At 40.0% G+C, this 20,238-nt stretch overlaps 1 protein-coding gene across 2 annotated transcripts; it reads right to left on the reverse strand.

Annotated features, from left to right (window-relative positions):
* Positions 1-1,341: 1,341 nt before the first annotated feature.
* f8 (coagulation factor VIII, procoagulant component) lies at positions 1,342-20,103 on the reverse strand. 2 transcript variants are annotated; one of them, XM_020645292.3, is made up of 27 exons: positions 19,887-20,103; positions 19,457-19,557; positions 18,810-18,932; positions 17,606-17,818; positions 15,838-16,020; positions 15,559-15,662; positions 15,219-15,339; positions 14,821-15,094; positions 14,557-14,722; positions 14,338-14,425; positions 12,052-12,263; positions 11,729-11,873; positions 10,051-10,260; positions 8,979-9,754; positions 8,728-8,870; positions 7,325-7,490; positions 6,997-7,236; positions 6,407-6,632; positions 6,136-6,318; positions 5,900-6,016; positions 4,988-5,059; positions 4,758-4,843; positions 4,498-4,653; positions 4,185-4,329; positions 3,954-4,102; positions 2,122-2,304; positions 1,342-1,988 (listed from the first exon to the last, which is right to left on the reverse strand). In XM_020645292.3, exons 1-27 carry the CDS (start codon positions 20,051-20,053, stop codon positions 1,839-1,841), a joined length of 4,899 nt encoding a protein of 1,632 aa, XP_020500948.3. In that variant the 5' UTR covers positions 20,054-20,103; the 3' UTR covers positions 1,342-1,838. The 2 variants fall into 2 exon arrangements, with proteins under 2 accessions (XP_020500948.3, XP_029135416.2); XM_029279583.2 differs by having other exon boundaries at positions 4,988-5,062.
* Positions 20,104-20,238: the final 135 nt, after the last annotated feature.

The following is a 20,238-nucleotide window of genomic DNA, read 5'->3' on the forward strand; positions in this document are numbered from 1 at the left end:
CTGTTGTGGTTGATTGCAAATTTTAGCTGGTTTACCCCAAATATGCATTACATCATTTACTTACCGGTAGTTGACTTCCAGTTTGAAGAGGTCAAAAAGCTCATGCAACACTTAGTAGTACAAAGATCAACTTTATTAACAAAGTAGACCCTTCTTGACTTCCAGTTTGGACAGAAAGTCTTAAAGACAATCTAATTTGCTCCTTTTTCGAAAATCTTTTTACAATGGTTACTGCCAACCTTTTGTTTTAACTTTCACATGAACAAGTGTTGTTTTAATAAACAGGATCAGATTTGTTGGCTGAAGCCTGTCAAAAACAACTTTAATGATCCATTCAATGGTTCGATTGTACCATTTGTGACCTATGTGTTTGGTAACCACAACATGGATAATTTTCTCAGCCTTTTTTTCCAAGAGCAAACTGAAACCAGAGGCTGGCTTCAATGTAAAATTAGGAGTTAATCATAACTATATATATATATATATATCAGTGTTCTAGCTGTCTTTCCCCCTCACATGCTGTACAAACACAATCCCAGCAGCTGACAGAGAATCAAACCAGGGCAGCAGGTTGCAGCCTGCGCTCACCTCTGTTTCTTTTGGGTGACATTATGTTTATTAGCTACTATTGAGTTGTATTCAGGTGTCTGCTGCTGAGATTATGGATGGTGTGTTATTGTTTTCAGAGGGATGAAGTGTGACAGCCAAGGCACGTCCTGTCCGATATTATTGTCCTCCGAATGAAACACACATCCTCGCCTGGAAACTTCCTCCACTGATAAAGATTTGATAACACTTGGTTAGACACACAAGAGTGCTGCTCATGTGATTCACACGGTCAGAACCAAAGTATACATCTCAGACACAAGTAAAGACACACACCTTGATGTTCTTTTGCCCTCATCATTTCATCTGGAACGTACTTGTTTTTGCTTGGTTCAAACAGACTGCTTAGTTTGACTTGTAACTGAACGTTGTTGCAGCCGAGTGGTTCATTGTTTCTGCAGGGATGGCCTGCTGGAGGTGGATAAGCCAGAATAACAGTTCAGGAACATTTTGGACTGAAGACAGATGGGAAGAAGAAAGAACACAGAGATAATGTGTTGGAAAGAGGGGCGTAACAAAAGCAAAGAGAGAAGGCTCTTTGTCTTTTCCTCCCATGGAAAGGCCCTCTGGTTTGTTCATGTTTATAACTGAACCTAAACCTGAATTTGGTAAGGAGTTTTAAAAGCACTTGATTCTTGGACATTGGCTTAAAACTAAAATCAAAGTGAGTTATTTTTTCAATTTAAAACATTTGACATTATTGACGTTGAAATAAAGACCAGTGACATCCTTTGAGATTCATTGTTTATATAAAAGCTTATAAAGCAGAAAATTACATTAATATACACTTTTCCAACAATATACATCAACCCTTCAAACTTTATACATCAATCTGAGTCTGTAATATTTACACACGGGTACACTTTCTATAGTAAACACTCTTTACAGTAAAGGAAATACTGTGTCGCTCAGCTGCATTCAAACACTGTGGCCCTGTTGAAACTCTTAAACCTACAATATTCTTTTGAACCAAAATGAACCCCTTCTATCCTTTTGAACATTACATCGAACAAAAAGCTTTGCTTCATAAAGACAATATTCATTTTAACAACATTTTTACTGCTTAAAAGCCACAAAGAACATGTTATTAAAAAAAGTCAACAGAGTGGCTACAAGACACTCTTCATTAAAGGTCACATTAAATATGGAAATATTAGTTGGTGCTCTACATGACATATATATGTATTTCTTTTTTTGCCAGTCACAACTACAAAAAGCCAAGTGTGTCAGAGTCACTGCTGTGTGTCACAGCCCAGCAACTCGAGGCGCAGGGCGATGCCATTGATCCAGCCCCGGGGGTGGATACGGAGATATTGGCCGAACAGAGCCGGTTCAAATACATTGAAAGCTTCCTCATCTGGGCTGTTGTTTCCTGGGAAGATCTAAGAAAGAGAGGATTGGAGAGCAAAAGTTTAGGGTGATTGATAAGTTTAATTATTAGACTGTATTAGACTCTAATGCAATCTCTGTCACTAAAGGGCGACAAAGGACACATAAGTGTTCCAAGGACTGTACCTTTTCTCTTTGGGAGCTCTCCTCTAACACACTGCTCCACGAGCTTCCGTCACGGCTAACAGTGACAGAGAACTCTGTCACCATCATTTGGGTCAACAGTGATCGGGCTCCTTGCGTTATGACCCCTGTGATGCGTTTTACGTTCCCCAAGTTAACCTGCAGCCACTCATGGGGGTTGTTGTTCTGGAGTTAAGGACAGAGGAAACATTTTTTTGTAATCTCAGAAATGAGAACTATTACTATTATAAACAAAAAAAAGATTGAGTCCTTTTAGCCGCTCTTTTTTTTCCCTCCCGTTTTCCACCAAGAACTCTGGACTAAAAACTCTGTACACTCAGTTTACTGCACATTGCACATACTGCACAAGTTCACTTTTTAAATTTTATTGTATTTTACTTACTACCTTTTGCACAATTTAGGATTTATACCTTTGCACAATTTAGAATTTATTACTGTAAATATTATTTATCTTATTTTTACCTCATTTTATTTATCTATTTTTACCTTATCTTATTTTACCTTATTCTGGTTGTATTGCACCGCGGGACGGAGACAAACGAAATTTCGATTCCACTGTATGTCTGGCATATTTTGAAATTGACAATAAAGTTGACTTTGACTTTAACTTTAACTGCACTGGTGTTACCAACAGAAGAGAAGGTGTTATATCGTTTTAAATCCAAATCCTTCAAAATAAAATGGATATAATATAATAGATATAATATCAATGTTGTTGTCTTTCACTGTGGAAAAAAGGTTCTGAACAACCACATCATCTGTTTAACTACAGGACATTAGAATCAGAGGGATACGTTACCCTGATATTATACGACTGGAAATACAAGGGTTGTGAGTTCAATGCATTCATGAAGGAAGTTTCATGCAACTGGAATAAATTGATACCAGCTTCTGAATGAAATACAAGTAGCCAAGGCAAGGGAAAACAAAACAAAAAGATGTAGCGAACAGCCACAGGGAACAGCACATAACTTCCTCTCCCACATTCCTCTCGGATGACTCAGAAACATATAAACCAGGAGAAGGTTTTCTGGCAGAGCATCTTTTTTTCCATTGACATTATGTGGCTACACCAGGGCAGAACCAGATGAGCTGATGAAAAATCAGGTTCTTACTGTCAAAGACAGAGTTTCGCAGGAAACATCCACACTAAAATTGCTATAAATTTCAAATCGAGAAATTGAAACTGCTCTAACGTCAATGAACACGTCCAAGAGTATGTTTTCTTGATTAGACTTAAGTTTGAGAACAACTAAAAACCCTTACTCCTCCAAGTCTGTTTTCATGTCAGCTCTTTGAGAACAATTCAAAATAAAATACAATATTTGGCTCACAGTGATTGACCTCTGTCCAGGGATCACATGTACTAGTGTTTGACTTGTGACCTTCATTATCAGCTCCACAACATGACAGAAGGAAAAGTCACACCTCTGCAGATCAGTGCTGGAAAATATGATGACGAATTTTCCTTAGTATTACCTGCTGCAATCACACATTGGCTCACGCTGACTTTTTGAGGATATTTTACTAGCACGCTTCAGGAAAAGTATTAAGAAGTTTTGTGCATGAGTAAATAGGGCTTTATTATCCCATTATATTATTAGTCTTGTTATGGTGGATGTCTTTAGTTGAACTACGGACTGCTTGTTAATTATGACTCTGTAGGGCTGTCTGTAGGGAACCAACAGGAGAAGAGTGCATCACAGACTGTTGCATGAGTTTATTGACTCCTCTGTTTATAACGATTACAGAGTTAGCTATGCACGTGAAGTGAATTTGAATTTCATTTACAATTTGTGTATGTTGGTGCTCACCTCCGGCCTCCAGGCGTTGGTGCTACCTTCCAGATGCAGACGAGCGAAGTGGGGGCTCCAGCTACGCAGTAGAGATGAATAAGTTGAAGAGGCGTTAAAGCGTTCGTCAAGAAATTCACGCTTCTGAAGCCCGAACGACTGAGAGCAGCCTGGTCACACATAAACACACACATCACAGATACATTCACAGCATGTTCACACTTATTAAATCCTGCTGTCGGGACAACTCACTGTTTAGATCGCAGCCCAGCAACTCCAGCCTGAGAGCAGGCCTTTGCTTATAGTCTACTGGATGAATCCTGACATAGCGAGCCAGAAAGGGTGGAATGAAAAGGTTTTGTGTCACTGTGGAGCTGTCCAAGTTGCCACGAAATCTCTGAAATAGAGAAAAATGAGTTCCAACTTAAAGGATCATGTTGATTTGCAGGAAAAATGAAGCTGCAGAAAATAACAGTTTTCAAAGTAAAGAAGATTTTCTCATGTATCTCTTCCTCACTAACCATAACAGATGTACTGTATTTAAGTACAACAGTGAAAGACATACATGTGCCTGCTTTGTATTGTTTCCTCTGTAAGTGGACCAGGTCTCTTGGTCCAGACTGTAGGAAATTCTGAAGATTCTGATGAAGTGGTCCCTCAGCCTGGCCCTGACTCCCTGCGTCTGCACACCATGCAGCAGGGTAGGCCTCTGAAGGTCCACCTGATGAAACACACATGACATTTCACTCCAGGGCACATGCCAAAATGTATAGTCTATTCAGATGCACTTTGGACACTGAATCATTAAACACATTGTTAAGTTACCTGTAACCATGAATTATCGTTCCTGCCCATCCAGGCGTTGATATAACCGGACTGATCCAGTCTTGCAAGTGCTGGCTGCCAGCTATCTGGAAACATAGGTGTAAACATGGTTATAATCTAACATTATAACTCCAGGGTTTTTTATGTTATCATGTCACCCCTCTAATTATGAAGTGTCTTCTTGTTCGTTTTGCCTCGTTAGGTGAAAGTAAAAATAGAAACAGTTTTACCTTTATAATCTGATGCTGTCATATGGGAATCCTCAATGCGTCCTGATTTAATCCCCAGAGGCATCAAACATCCTGCTAAACAAGACAAGACAATTCTGGTTCAATAGTTCATGTTTTAATATCAATTTTGAGATAATCATAACTTTGAATCTAATACTCTGATTGCTTCTAATTCATGAAGACAGTACAGAATCATGCATTGTATATTTCAGAGTTTGGATGTTTCTAGAAATGATGAGATGTGACTCTACAGAATTACATCAGATATTTGACCTAGTAATTAGGAAGTTCTCGTTTACTGAAAAGCCCCATGAATTACACAATATGAAACGACCTCACAGTGTAGAAAATGTAGGAATAGTCTTTGACATAAATCAAAGGATGTCATAAAACACTTCAAAGTGTGACAAGAGTGTGTAATTGGACTTTAGGCAATCATGTAGTACGCCCCGTGTTTCCAAATCTCTGCCATTCTTTGATCAAGTCCAGAAGAGTCTTCATCCCTGAGGCTTTAAGACTTGTTACACACCGCTAAATTCTTCAATAGTTCTTCAATAGAGCATTGTTTGGCTGCTCAGCTGTGCATGTTGCCTTGTGTATCTCGGATTCTCAGAGTTTATCCAATGCTGACAGGAATTCTGCTATTAGCACTTTCCCTTGAACTGTGGTTTTGTAAAACTATGAATCTTGAACAACGGAAGGCCCTAAATGAAAATAATTCGAAACAGCAATGGACTTTAGGGTTCATCCTGTTTGCTCTGTGTGTGAGAAAAACCTACTGACACTTCCAGAATCAACCATAGAAAGCTACCTGTTTGTTCTGATTATAAGATTTGACATCATGTTACTCCCTATAAACATAAACAGTATACAAATACCAAAACACATAACTTTCACACAGCTTTTACCTACTTTGTTTATAGACCAGAAGTTTAGCTCTCATGCCAGCCAGCTGGTACTCTCCTATATTGCACTCCACCAGCCAGGTGCCAAGTGTGGGTGGTCTCATCTCCACCGTGCCAAACACCCCTGTGTTTAACACAGTGTACAAGTAAGGATAAGGTTATCAGAGTGTTCGTAGACTTACGGCTTAAAGCATCTTTTTACGAAACTTACAGATTTTCAGGTGTGTATTTGTGTGTGTTTACCAGGGAAGAGATTGTAGATGCCCATACGGTGTGCCACTTTAGTGTGAACAGTGAAAGATAAACCATGGAAGTGAACAGCGTGGTGTTCTCCATCACCTCCTACGTTCAGGAGGTGCCACCGGACCTGCTTGTGCTGCTCAACCAACAGACCAGGGAGTGTCTCTGCCACATAACCATTTATTGCTAGAAAAATAAAGAGGCATTAATTTCCGAGAAAGAAAAAAAAGCCTTCCACTTAAACATGATCCAAACAAATGTGCAATGTTTCCACCTGAAAACTTATTACTGATGTGGTACCAGGGGTCCTCAGTGTCGACCTGACAGGGGGGAACACAGTGCTGCTGCAGGTTCTCCTCCATGTACCAGCTCTTAGTTTCATCAAATGTGTGGAAAAGAAGAGAGAACTCCTGGATGTCTGGCTGTATTTTCTGACGATTGAGGGTGTTGGGTTTACAGATCACCAGAGGACCAATCAAACCTGAATGAAGGTCCCTCTCCTGGAACACAGTATACAAATATTTGTATCTCAAGATGTATAGGCATAATTAATATTCTTGCAGAGACATACCCTTATATATATATATATATATATATATATATATATATATATATATATATATATATATATATATATATTGAAACTTGATAATGAACTAAACTAAAGACTAAAGGACAAACAAACAAAACAATCATACTGGTACATGCAGACAGATTGTAAAAGAAAAAAAAAGATTAATTCCTGCTTGCCATCACAGCTTTGTATCTGCACACAAGCTAAATTGACTTTGCAGACATACAGTGCATGCCTTACATACATGGAAAATAAAGCTGGAGCAGTTTTTAGGGGAGACCTGTACAGACCTTGTCCACAGTGGAGTAGTAAGCTCCTGCTTTGCAATCAAATTCACTGTCAGACGGCCCTTGCTTTCTGGTGACTCTCCAGTTGTAGGTCCGTGCCTCCCCAGGAGGCACAGGCTCTCCTGGGACCCCGGTTGGAGCTGTGGGAGAGTGGGTTTGGGTGATGCCTACTCCATGGCCATGATCATAGACTCCTTGAAGATGAAAGGAGTAAGGCCTGGATGCCTTGTTCTTAAAGAGCACCTTCAATAAAACAGAGAGTAAGGAAAGGTCACCAAACAGTAAAAACTTATGTAATTACTAAATACTGCTCAGCAATTCCATTACTCACAGTGAAGCGTTCATTAATCTCAGCTCTGATAGTAGGTCCCATGATCCCCAGGTGTTCCTGGAACTCTCCTCTGCCTATGGGACGCTCAAACTTTTCATCCCAATAGGCTCGAAACACAACTTTCTTATACTCTGGCAGGAATTTTCTCATCCCACGACGCATCTCTCTAAAGAGAGAATGTAGATAATAACATTAGATTTAAAATGTATACATTTCGCTTACCTTGATAGCCCGTTGTTCAAACAATGAAGGGAGCTACACTGGTAGTAAAGTGTTACTTAAAGAAACGGTGAGACAAGAGGATTTAATCTATAGAGTCAATGTGGCCTGAGAGTTTACAGCCATACTAGAGGTCCTTTGTCGTAATACAACACATGCATGGCTTTATGTTATTATGAAGTGTGTCTAGTTTACAAGACAGGCCGACTCCAAAATGAAAAATGTAATAAATTAAAGAGATGCGCAGTCGAGTCCGCGTCTGCACATCAGAGAACAATAACAAAGATCATGACAGCTACTTTACTGACTTTGTGGCTTATTTTGAGTCATTTTAGTGGATACAGCCAGAACACTCCAGGATTTCTTGATAATGAAGGCTGTCTATGTTGTGTACCCATGCTTGTGCTCGTGCATGAACTTTACTGTGCCAAAGCATACCTCTTCCAAACGAGCCAGGGCCAAGGAAGTGTACCGTGCTTGAGCACGGATCGGAGCACTCACACTGGTGAAAGGTACGGATTGCCTAGTGCAAGTGCGCCCTAATTACTTTTTTTTTGTTTCAATACCTAAGCAAAATATCACACCATAGGGGTGGTGCCAAAGGGAATGAAAGGGTTCTCTATGACCATTGGCATGCTGCTAACCATTGCAACCATTTTTACTATGTAAGCATTACAAATACACTGGCCTTGCCTGCATTGCCAAAACTAGCAAATGAAGCAGCTAAAGTTAATAAATGTAATGCAATTGAGCATGTCAATGCAACACAAGCTTGGAGAAGAAAAAAACAAACATCAAATTTAGGAAATTTTTAGGACACAATGTTTGCTTTCTTGCTGGGTCAGATGAAGTTGCATGAAATGAGGCTTGCACTGTTTGAAAAATTAGTTTAGCATAAAACCACACATTTTAATTCAGATATTTCTTTGTATGGTTAAAAAAAAAGAGTACTATATACTAATCATATATAGAAGCACTACTAAGTTGATTATTGACAGAACCCTACAAGGTATGACTTCCTGTTTCCGGGCTTATTACTGAGCTAAGCCAATCATCTCCAGACCGTTGCTCCATAACACACACACAGAAGAATCCGTCTAGATAATTGGGCGAGACAGCAAGTAAGCCTATTTCTCAACTTGTCAAAAAAAATCCTATTATTAACGATGAAATCTCATTCTTGCCCGGGTTTGATGAGCTGATGTGGTTTTCTGATGCCGTAGTCCCATGAGATCTCCTCTGCCGCGATGTAGTAAGTTTCATCTCTCTTCTCTCCAGAGCGCAGATCTACGTAGTCTGTGCCAAATTCATCTGCTGTGCTTTTTACCTTTTATAAAACATAGGTTTTACTGTGGGTTAGGACAAAGCATGGCACAACATACTAAATAAATCCCCTTAATAAATCTGCTAAAGAAAAATCCACATGAAAGAGTACCTCTTGGCTGTAGTCGTCATACTCTAGAGACAGATCAATCCCTGCTGTGTAATTGTTCTCCGCAGTGATGTTGTATTCCACAGGCTGCAGAGCCGCTGTTATGTGGTTCTGATGTATTTCGTCTAAATTTGTGTTTCTATTATTCCTGTCCAGCAGCAGATTAATGTTCTGTAAGATCTCGTTGCTCTCTTCAAGCTCCCCCTTTGTCCCATTCTGTGAACTTATTTCCTCTTGTTTTACCTCATCACTGCTGTCGGTTCCATTTCCCATAGTAGGATCTCCAATCTCTATAGCAGTACTTCCATCCTCAGAGGCTCCAGAACTGATATCTCCATCTGTCCAGTTGCCTTCAGTGTGTCTTCTCTGTCTGCCACCACTTTCTCCTCTGGGTTCAGTCCCATTCTTAGACTCAGTCCACTCTCCGTCTCTGTCGATTTCCTCCAAGATATGCAGCGGGATCCCTCCGTCTTCCAATGATGTCACAGTCACTTCCTTCGGCTGAGTCCCTGACTGTCCTACAGTTCCCTCAGTTTCAGTGACATTAAGACTAGAAGTGTTTACTGTTTGAGTATTGTTTTTGCACTCTTGAACCATCACTGTGCCTTCATGAGATCTTCTGCTCCTCGGCATGAGCTGATCGAAATATGCAGAAATGTCTTCATCCTCGTCATGGTCGACTAGAGGGAGGTCTCCGGCACTGGAGTGAAGGACAGAGTAACGAATGCTCATACCACGGTTTTTCAGTCTGCTATCGAAGGCAATGATTTCCCACTCACCTGAGAGAAGATGTAAGCAGAATAAATATGACTCAAGAGCAAAAATACCTGCATCCTTTTCTTTGTGTACCAAAAAACCATGAACATAAATATATATGTGCAGTATCCGGATGTTAGGTGGTGTCTGCTGTGCTGGCTGAGTTATCTTAAGGGAGTGAAATAGTGATGGTGGATGTTCCAAGAGTTTAATATTTTTATCAGGAGCCTCATTTTTTTTTTTTTTTTTTACAGGAATAAAGGATTAAAGAAAAGAAATAGGACAAGAAGAGTTTAAAAGCTTAAAACGTCCTTCTTACCCATCACCTCGGGTTCCATGGTAAGAGTCACTCCAGTCATGGGGAAGAGGGTGAGGACTGACTGGTGGAGGCCTTGGTACTGAAAGCGGTTTCCAGTGAAGTAAACGGAGAGGAAGTCACTCTGGGTGCCCACATATGACACGAGCCAGAAGGTAACGTCAGTTTTAAGAATAGCAAACTGACGTCCGCTGAACATGATGCCGTTCACGCCTGATGGTAAAGGATAATTCAGTTTTTTAAATTCATGATTTGATCTCTCAGTGTATAAAGTGCCATTGTTCTTGAAATATCGACACAAAGAATAAAAAAAAAGAAGTATAGTGACCACCAGAATGTAATGTCAATTGCGATGGGCAGTCACACTTGCCACCCATTGAGTTGACAGGGCAGAAGCAGGTGTGTGTGTGACTGATTGGCCTTTTTATTTATTACTTTTATGGATGTTTGAATCCGTAGAAGAACCACAACAAGCGGTCTGCATAATTTGCTTACCATTTGGGACAACAGTAGCAGAGTCTGTAGGCCTCTGTGTATGTTCAATAAGAGAGTGAAAACTGACCCCTTGGGGATTACTAATGTACAGTATGTATTCTTCTTCTTTTAGTGTCCCTCAGGGTTTAGGGGTGACTAAATCCATCGAGGCATCATATGTACCTGTCTGTGTGATTTGCTGATTTCTAGTTGGTGTAGATTGTGAGTGCTGGTCAGGTTTTTTCTTCCTAAGCGTTTTGTGTTTCTCTTTTGAGGCAGGTCTGGCAGCCACAGTGTTCACTTTAGGATTGTTTCCTTGGTCTCTCTGAGAGAGTCAAGTTCCTTGTCAGCAGCAGCGTTCAGTCCCCCCTTTTCTAGACACTTTTGTGAAGGGTTGCTTTGTTTTAATTTGTTATTATTGGGATATGTCCTCATTCCCTACCAATTGCTAGCAAATGTAATGATTATCCTTCTGGGGTAACTTAAAAATACTTCTCCCCAGACCTCAATTGCATCCCACTCCTAATCCTCCTCACAGTAAATAAGTAATTTGAAGTTAAAATGATTAAACATTTACTGGTATTTATGGACCTACAGAGAATCATTTCCTGAATCAGCAGCTTTGCTCAGCTTTTCAGAGCTTCAAAGCTACTTTTAGCAAATGTTTAGAACTGTTCCAGTAACTGTAACAAATCATATCGATGCGGAAGAGTGAGTCATTTCCTTCTAAAGTTGAAATAGAAACCAAAAACAGAACTAGAATAGAGAGTCTGTTGTCTTGGAGGCAGACACATCTGGCTGTAGATTTTCTCCCTGATGTTTTTCGGGTGATCTTGACAAACATTTGCTGTTTAAATTTGTTAACTTTGTGTGTCTTTTAATGTCTAATATTGTTTTATTTTGTATTTGTATGTGTGGCTGCAGGTTGTTTGTTTGAAACTCTAATTGTGCTGCTGCCAGTCTTAGCCAGGACACTCTTTAAAAGGAGATAATCTACACAAGTTTATTTCCTGGTTAAAAAATAAAACATTTAATTTGCTGAGGTGACAGAAAAATGATTCACTGCGAGTTTAAATAAAAAGTATAAAGCATGTGTTCTGTTCTAGCAGAACATTTATTCTGTAAATACCTCGAAAGAGACAACTATTCCACCAACAACAGTTTTACAGAATAAGATATATGAATGTAAGTCCTTGTTTTTCCTTACTGTAAATGACATTTGAGTTGTAGAATTCAGGGTCCATTGTGTTGTAGGAGTTTTTGCTGGAATTCTGCATGTTATCGTTTAAGTACCAACTTCTGTTTTCGTCAAACACTGCAAATGTCACGCTCCACTCTTTATCTGGGCCAAACTGTAGGCGAAATGGTTCCAAAACAAGAGACACAGGGTGTTGGATTACATTTGTGCAGGCGAGAGAAAACAATGTAACTTGCATCTTTTTGCATTTTTAAAGGATGTTTCCTCTTATTTGGCTTTCCAGTGAAAAGCATCAATCTGAAAGGTTAATTTTATAGAAACTTTCAACTCACCAGACGTCCTCTGGTGTCTATGGCTCCTTGCTTGCAGATGAGCAGGGTGCCCACCAGCCCAGAGGCCAAGTCCCTCTCCGGGTTGACGGTGCTCTGATACAGATGACTCAGACACTCGGGGTCTCCCTTCAAGGGCCCATCATTTATTGTAAGCCTCCAAACATAACTAAACGTCCCGTTAGGAGGAACTCCCATTGAGCGCAGGTCCTTCTCTGCAGATATTTTATTAAATGAGATTAGATTGAGCACAAGACAACATGAAAGAAATATTAATATTTTGGATGCTGGAAACCAAAGTTAGAATTTTAAGTTCTATAGAACAAAATTACAACAATTGTTTACAGCAATACACACCTAATTAAGAAAGTCTTCAGTAAACATTCATACAACAAATAGCTGGAGAACACAAGGCCAGGAAATGGACAACTCAAGTTGTGTAGTTGGTGTGATCAACATAAAGAGGTGAGAAGGGTTTAGGTTTGTCAGATTTAATCCCCAAAAGGAGAAAGCTCTGGATTCAGGTACAGGCTTAAAAGACTTACCGTCGAGAATTAAGTCTGGTGAGTAAGTGAATCATGCAATGTTTAAAAAAACACTTGTGTCTAGTTGAAACCAGACACAATAGCAATAGAATATCAGAAGAGAAGTGTATTAAATGCTGGTAAAGCAAAAGGGTTAGTCAGATATGTACAAACCCCTTATTTAACCTTATATCAATGTTTCACAGAGCATTATCTTATCCTTGTATGCTACAGAGAGGTGACTGTTACCGTGTTTTCCGCACTATAAGGCGCACCGGATTATAAGGCGCACCTTCAATGAATGGCCTATTTTAGAACTGTTTTCATATATAGGGCGCACCGGATTATAAGGCGCATAGAATAGAATGTGTTTACAACTGAACAAGGCTGGGAGATATTGTGAATATATAAATATAAATACGTATAAAACTATGTTTTATACGTATTTATTTTTAAAACTACGTTTTATACGTAGTGCATTCACAATAACTCAACGTTGTTCAAACGTTAATGTGCATATTCACAATATCTCCCAGCCTTGTTCAGTTGTAAACACAGTCTGATACCGCTAATTCAAACGTTAGTGCATAACTCAACATTGTTCAGTTACGTATAACACGTAAAGCTCACTTTTTCAGTTCATTCCCCGTCCACGAATCCCTCGAATTCTTCTTCTTCAGTGTCCGAATTGAACAGTTGGGCGAGTACGGCATCCAACATGCCCGGCTCCCTCTTGTCATTATCCGAGTCAGTGTCGCTGAGCGCCGTGTACAACCAGTATGGATCAACCAATTAACCAATTGATCCATATATAAGGCGCTCCGGATTATAAGGCGCACTGACGTTTTTTGAGAAAATTAAAGGCTTTTAAGTGCGCCTTATAGTGCGGAAAATACGGTACTTTGAGTAGTAACCATGAAGAGATCCAATTTAAAGTCATTTGAAGCACCCAGCTAACCATCACCTCAAACTAAACCACACTTAGCTGTTATGGATACCAAGAGTTGGAGGTGTGTTTTTGGACATCTGTATCTCATTATGTGGAGAACAGGGAGTAGAGTTTTAAAGGAGATGTCAGATGAAGCAGATAAACAAGTCAGTGGATTTGGACGATGAATAATGCCAAAACAAAGGTAGGATAAAACCATCGATCTCCAAATTGATCTTCTCTCCTCTCTTTACTTATGAAAGTGAGGGAGTAGGGGGAGGTAGAGCTACTGTAGCATGGAGAGGGTCTGCTTTATGAAACTGTACAGTCTTGTCGAGTTAAGTGGGCCTAACTAGACAACACACCAGTGAACAAATATGTCCACTTGACAACCATGTGGTGTCCTGGCTCTTGCTGCCCATTGGTCTACTGTACATGGTTGGGATGGTGGAGCAGATGGAGGCCATGTGAAAGGATAGATAGTATCAGCAGTTGTCACTGCCTGGTTAGCTCACACAAATGGTAGACAATGCTGTTGGGATTGCACTGAGCATGAGGGCAAAATTGGGATGAGGGGTTTCTTCATTGAGCACTTAACCTTTTGATTAGGGCACAAGTATAACACGTTCATGAAAAAAAAAAGAAAAAAAAAAGCGAGGCTTCATTCACTAATTTGATCCTCATTCCCTGACTGCTATTCTAACATGGGAAGGGAGAAGAGTAAGAACAACAACAATCCTCTGGGGGTTTTGCAAGATTCTACCTAATTTGAAAATCTCCATCTGACACTGGGCCATTAAGTTTTGTCTGTTGGTTTGCGCAAAAGTCGAGGCTTACCATTCGTAGATTTGTCCAGTGGAGATATCTGGGTAAGGCTATTGGGGTAGATATTGAAAGGACGATCAGCCATGTTTTTGAAAGTGATCTGGGGACACAGTTCAAAACGATCGTTGATGAGTACAAAGATTTAGAAAGACCTTCATATGGTTACACAAATGATCATGCAGAAAGGCCTATTAGCATGTTTTTTTGTGCCTTAAAATGTGGTTCACTCACATGGATTTGATCGTTGACTTTTCCCTTTAGAAGTGGACCCAGCAGTGTTGTTTTAGTATTTTTCCGCTGAGTGAAAGTTCCGTCTGTGTATTCCACATAAGCCACCTTTTTATACCTGTAGCCTAGGTGATGTGGAGCTTCAGGCAAATATACAGACTGCATCTCACTATTGTATCGAAGAAAAAAAAAAAAAGAACATTTAGTTCAATGTAGTGACCAACTTGATGATCTCCGCCTTACTTCCCCTCAATTCATCTTTCCGACCTGTCTGTGGGTGTGAGATGACCAGCGTAGTCCCAGGTGACCTCTTCAACAGCGATGTAGTGTTGCCAGGTTCTAGACTGCTCTCCTCGGTTTGTTCTGGCTTGCACTTGTGGTTTTTGAAAGCTTATGGTGTTGAATAAACTGCCACCACCGAGGTCATCACCGTCTTCGTCACTGGGGTCGCCGTCATTGTATTTGGCGTTACGTAGGTCAGGTCCCGGCAGAACGGCAGGCTCAGGGCATTTCTCCACCATGAACAAAGCATTCATACCATCTGCGTGGGAAAGTAATGTAAAACAATTAAAATCAAAGTCACCTTTGAAATGGAGGTGATTTAACTTATTTAAAAAGAGAAAGAGATTGTGATAAGTCTGGGAGACCTCTTGGCTCTTTCTTACCATAGCGGTGAGCATGTATCTGACAGCTGATGAGAAAGCGGCCGACAGTAGCAGGTCTCAGTTCTGCAGTGATGAATGACATAGGGGTCACTTCCACAGTGGCTTTACGATGCGTCAACACCTAAAAGAAGAAAGTAATGTGGTACAATTTTTTTAAAAAGCAATCACAAAAAAAAAAAAATCTTGATATGCCATTTGTTCTTTTTGTGAAAGAGAAAGACTAGTAAGGAAATTTGTATAATTAGCATGCAAAAATCCAATTTAGATCATCAAAAAAATGTCTCAGTTAAATCTTTATTTGGTTTGTCATGAGTGGCTAGGATATGAAAACCTAAATTACCTGCAAGGTGTGATCCTGAAACTGAATGGAGTGGATTTCTGAAGCTGTGCCCATCCCAATCAGATGCCATAAGACATTTTTACGACCCTGACACACTTTCAAACCTGCATGCAGATACACAAACAGAGGGAGAGAGAGAGAGAGAGAGAGAGAGCGAGAGAATGAGGCCACGATCATGTGTTGACCACTGATACACCAAGCACAATGTTAGCAACACTTAACATTACAACACAGCTTCATGGAACAAACTCATGGTCTACAGCCAGTGTGGTTCATTACCCGGTAATGTTGAGTTGACATATCCATTGATGGTGTGGTATTCTTTCCTCTCAGGGCTCCTCTTGAACTTCTCTCTGCTCCTTCTCTCACCTACCTCCCCGTACCAGCTTTTTGTCTCATCGAACACAACAAACAGCAGGACATATGCTGGATTTCTCCTCTGGCCATCTTCAGAGAAGGCACCTGGGAAAATACACACATCATACAAGTGATATCTTTTTTTATTTACTGTGTGTTTCACTTCCTTTGTGTGCCACAAGGAGATTCCCAGTTGTGGTTTTGAGTGCCGTCATGTTTTAACAGCTATCAGAAGCAATGTTCACATCTACCTCTTAATGAATTGGAGACACATGGTCGAGTTTCTGGCTTTCAGTGTGGGGGCCACAATCTGATCAAAACTGAATAACTTAATACCTCTGTTGATCAAAGAGCTGAGGAAATTACAATCGTGTGTACTTAATGTGTGACTCAGTTCCAAATGTTAGGTCATCATGTCATACTAACAAGCTTATCTGAGGTGGTGAACATGGCAAACATTATACCTTATTCACATCACCATGTTAGCGCTGTCACTTTAAACATCCTGGTAATTAGCTCAAAACATCTAAGAAACTAACAACAGCTTCAGTGAGCTGCTACCATGGCTTTTACCTCTTCAGATACTTGTTTGAGAATGTTTGTTAAACTCAGAGCTATTGCGGAGGCACAGTAATCTGATTGGCTTGGAAGAAAAAATTGAAGCTGCATGTCAGTTTAGCTCATTTTCAAACTTGAAATAATTCATTTCAAAATGTTATAATACACAAACTCTACCTAAATTATATATTTGTTACGGCCATGAGCTTTGCGGACCATTTAGAGAGCTAGATGCTATTTTTTTTTTAAGCAAAGGCGCTATTTAATTCACCTTTATTTAATCTCCAGAAATCATTGAAGGAGATCCCTCATTTACAATGATGTCGAGAGAACAGTTAAAACAAATTGATGTCAAAAACAACAAAGACAAAATATATAAATGATAAGTTACAGGAAAATAAGCAAACAGAGAATGCAAGTCTACAGTTAAAAACAGCTACACTCATGAGCACAGTATTTGTTAATCATGTTTTTAAGAACAAGTTTTTTTAATACGTATAGAGAGCTTATCTGTGCACCGTCATTATCCTCTAAATAGGAATCATTAAGGAGACCTGAAAAAGGTTTAATGTTTATTTGTTACTAGGTCAAATGTTTAATGTAGCCAGAGTTACCACCTTCAGCTCAGACCCTGGTTATGTTAAACACCTTAAAGCCAACTTCCTCAAATCTGTGGCAAGACAGTTTCTTGATTTGAAACATGTATATCTCCTTAGTGAGTGGCTGAATGGATCTTTACTATTCAAACCGCCTTTGAAACATCTCTGTGTCCCATAGTTGTTTTGCTTTTCAAAACGTCAATTGAACACACATAAGGTACGACCCTGTTTAAACAGGAGCAACCACATTCTATCTGCGTCATCATTTCTGTCATTGATTTTTGTGTTCTAGTATAAAAAATAACTGTCGTCAAATTAAGTTTCAATTGAAATTACTGAATAACTTTAGATTCATGTAATGTTTTTTATGCCTTTGCATGTATCTTCTCTTATACTGTATATGTTTTCATGGGTTATGAGATGGCAACGGGCTTTGAAGACCATTAAATGATATAAAGACCCTTTTTGGCAGCATAATGTGTGTTGGTAGATGCTCTGAAAACCGCCCTTTTTTTCCCTCCCAAAAAACCTACTTGCTTTGCAGATAAGCAGGGCACCGATGAGTCCGGTGTTGACATCACGGACAGGGTCCACCTGGGATGAGTAAGAGTAGGTGAGACACTCTGGATCACCGATGGTCGGACCGTCTTTGCCACTGATGTCCCACACGTACTCATAGTATCCTCCAGGAGGGACGGCATCATCCTCCTTCTCCGGACCTGCTGAGGAGTCATCATATCCGGCTCCTGTACAGAAAAGACACATCATGACTTTTTAATCGCAGCAGCAGGGGTGAGTCAAGGTAGGAAAAGTAAAAGTCCAATGGTCTTATCTCCCTTAAGGACACAATAACAGACAGTGAATATGGATAATTCTGATTTTGGCATGTTGAATATGACCTCTCACCAAAAAACAACAAACAAATAGATACGTATTAAGTTTTAGATTAAGTCCACAAAGTTATAATATAAGCAATAATGCCTTCATAGAAATCTTTGCTCATTCTTTGCTGTGAGCTTGTCAGATTATGCTGAACCCTCTGAAAGGAATTAAACCCTGTGGCAGGGAGACTTGAACCATTTACAGGAAATGACTGCTTTAGACCTCCAGCAGCATTCGGACATATGCCAACACCTTCTGTGAAGAGTATGACCCTTCAAATCCTTCCAGGTCAGGGTTATCCGAACGTGTTCTCTACGATCTAATAGCCTCTAGGATTTGTGTGTGGAGAACTGCTGCTGTCAGATTGACAGTTAGGCGCTCAGGAAACTGCACACACAAGATAGTGATAACCGTTGCTCACTGTATTTTCTAAAGAATAAGGAGGCGACGTTTTGGGCAAGTAACCCCCTTTTTTTCCACGTGATATCTATTCAGTTAAATAAATGCTTCCTGTTCTTAATACTTTGATACTTACGTCCTGTCTCAGGCATGTTTCTTCCCTGTGTTCATAGTAAGTGAGTAAGAAAATCAGGTTGGATTTGTTTCCCCCTGATGCTGTAAAAGTAGGATTGAATCACTACGCTTTGGCTTTTTATAGTTTGCCATTGACTCATTTATGCCGTACCATGGATTTCACATTACCGAAGGATTATGAGTCAAAATGCTGAGTCAAAAAGTGAACAAGAAGATTAGGATGGAGCTGACTAATGTTCACTGTGGGACTGAAGGGCAGAAGAGAAAGTAACACATTTCACATTTAAAGGATGACCTCATGTCTTCCATTCAGCTCTCTACCTTCAAACTGTTTCCAGTAGCGGATCCCCACTGGGCTGATACTGTACGGCTGAGAGGCCAGGTTTTTGAAGTGGACCACCACCCTGTCACCGGCCTTGGCCTCGATCACAGGGCCTTGAATGCCTGAAATCAGAACATGTTATGGATTTCAATGAGGACCACACGGGACCCCCTGATTTAAAACATATCTGATGGTGCACTGAACTAAACTAGCAACAACCAACGTCTGTTAATTGTGTTGAAAAGTCGGGCAAACAGTTTATTCACAACATTAGTCTTCAAATCACTGTCTTGACTGACTTAAAACATGTTTTACATTTACTTTGCAGGTCAGGTTCTGGCCATTTATTTCCCCCTTTGTTTACAAAAAAAAATACTTGGACTGTCGTTGGACATTTATAGTAGGCTTTAACCTTTAATAAAAAATGTCAATAAGTGGGGTGCATACAGCCAAGTGGTTAGATCTTACCCATAAAGGCTACAGCCTTTCCCTCATGTCAATTCCCACTCTCTCGCCATCATCAAATAAAGGCAATAAGCCCCCACCCCACAAAAAAAGAAAATACTAAAAGAAGTCAATATGAGAAAAAATAATCCCGTTATATAGACATCTGAGAAATGTAAGAATATAAAATAAGGGGGCCTACCTGTCCATGCTGCCCTTGGCTTTGGGACAGTGTATGTTGAATCTGTGTACTCTCTGTACACCGCCTTGATGTACTTTTGAGGAATATCTTTAGGTCTTGTCCTAAAATAAAACAAAAATGAAAGTTATAAAGGCAACAGATAAATATCATAGCCTACCTGTAATAAGAAAAATACTTATTTTTCTTAATACAATAATAATATTACTTATTTATTAATATAGACCATACCCATGTTTTTACACTGCGATATTATTTTTCACAAACTTGACCTAAAACATTGTATAGTCATACAACAAAGAAAGCAGTATTATCATAACTATGTTAGTTATTAATGACATAAAACAACTTTCTCCAAAGTGTTTTCACAAAGCAGCCATTGGAAAAGTGACATTACAGCGGTTTATCTTGATTAAAACAAAGAAGCATTCACCTTTGCTCGGACGTTGGGTCTACTTCGTCCAGGTGGATGTAGTCCCAGCCGATCTCTACAGCTGCTACATAATAATCTCTGACAGCGGCGGCGCTTTGTTGAGCTTCTCCGGCGGAGCAGCAGAGCAGCAGCAGCAGCAGCGGCGGCAGGAGGAGGGTCGCCGTCATTTCGGTGTGCGGGTCAAACACTTGCCCGGTTCTGCTACCACTGCTCTGGGCTGAAATATTTAAAGGAAGGAGAGGAGGAGGTAAGGGTGGAGAGAGGACAAGAAATGGGAAGCTGAAGTTGCACGTGGGGGCGCGTGGTGTGTGTTGGGGAGATTGCGCGCGCTCTGCCATGATAAAATCAGATT

Source organism: Labrus bergylta, chromosome 9, assembly GCF_963930695.1.
Source record: "Labrus bergylta chromosome 9, fLabBer1.1, whole genome shotgun sequence".
In the NCBI taxonomy this organism is placed as follows: Eukaryota; Metazoa; Chordata; class Actinopteri; order Labriformes; family Labridae; genus Labrus; species Labrus bergylta.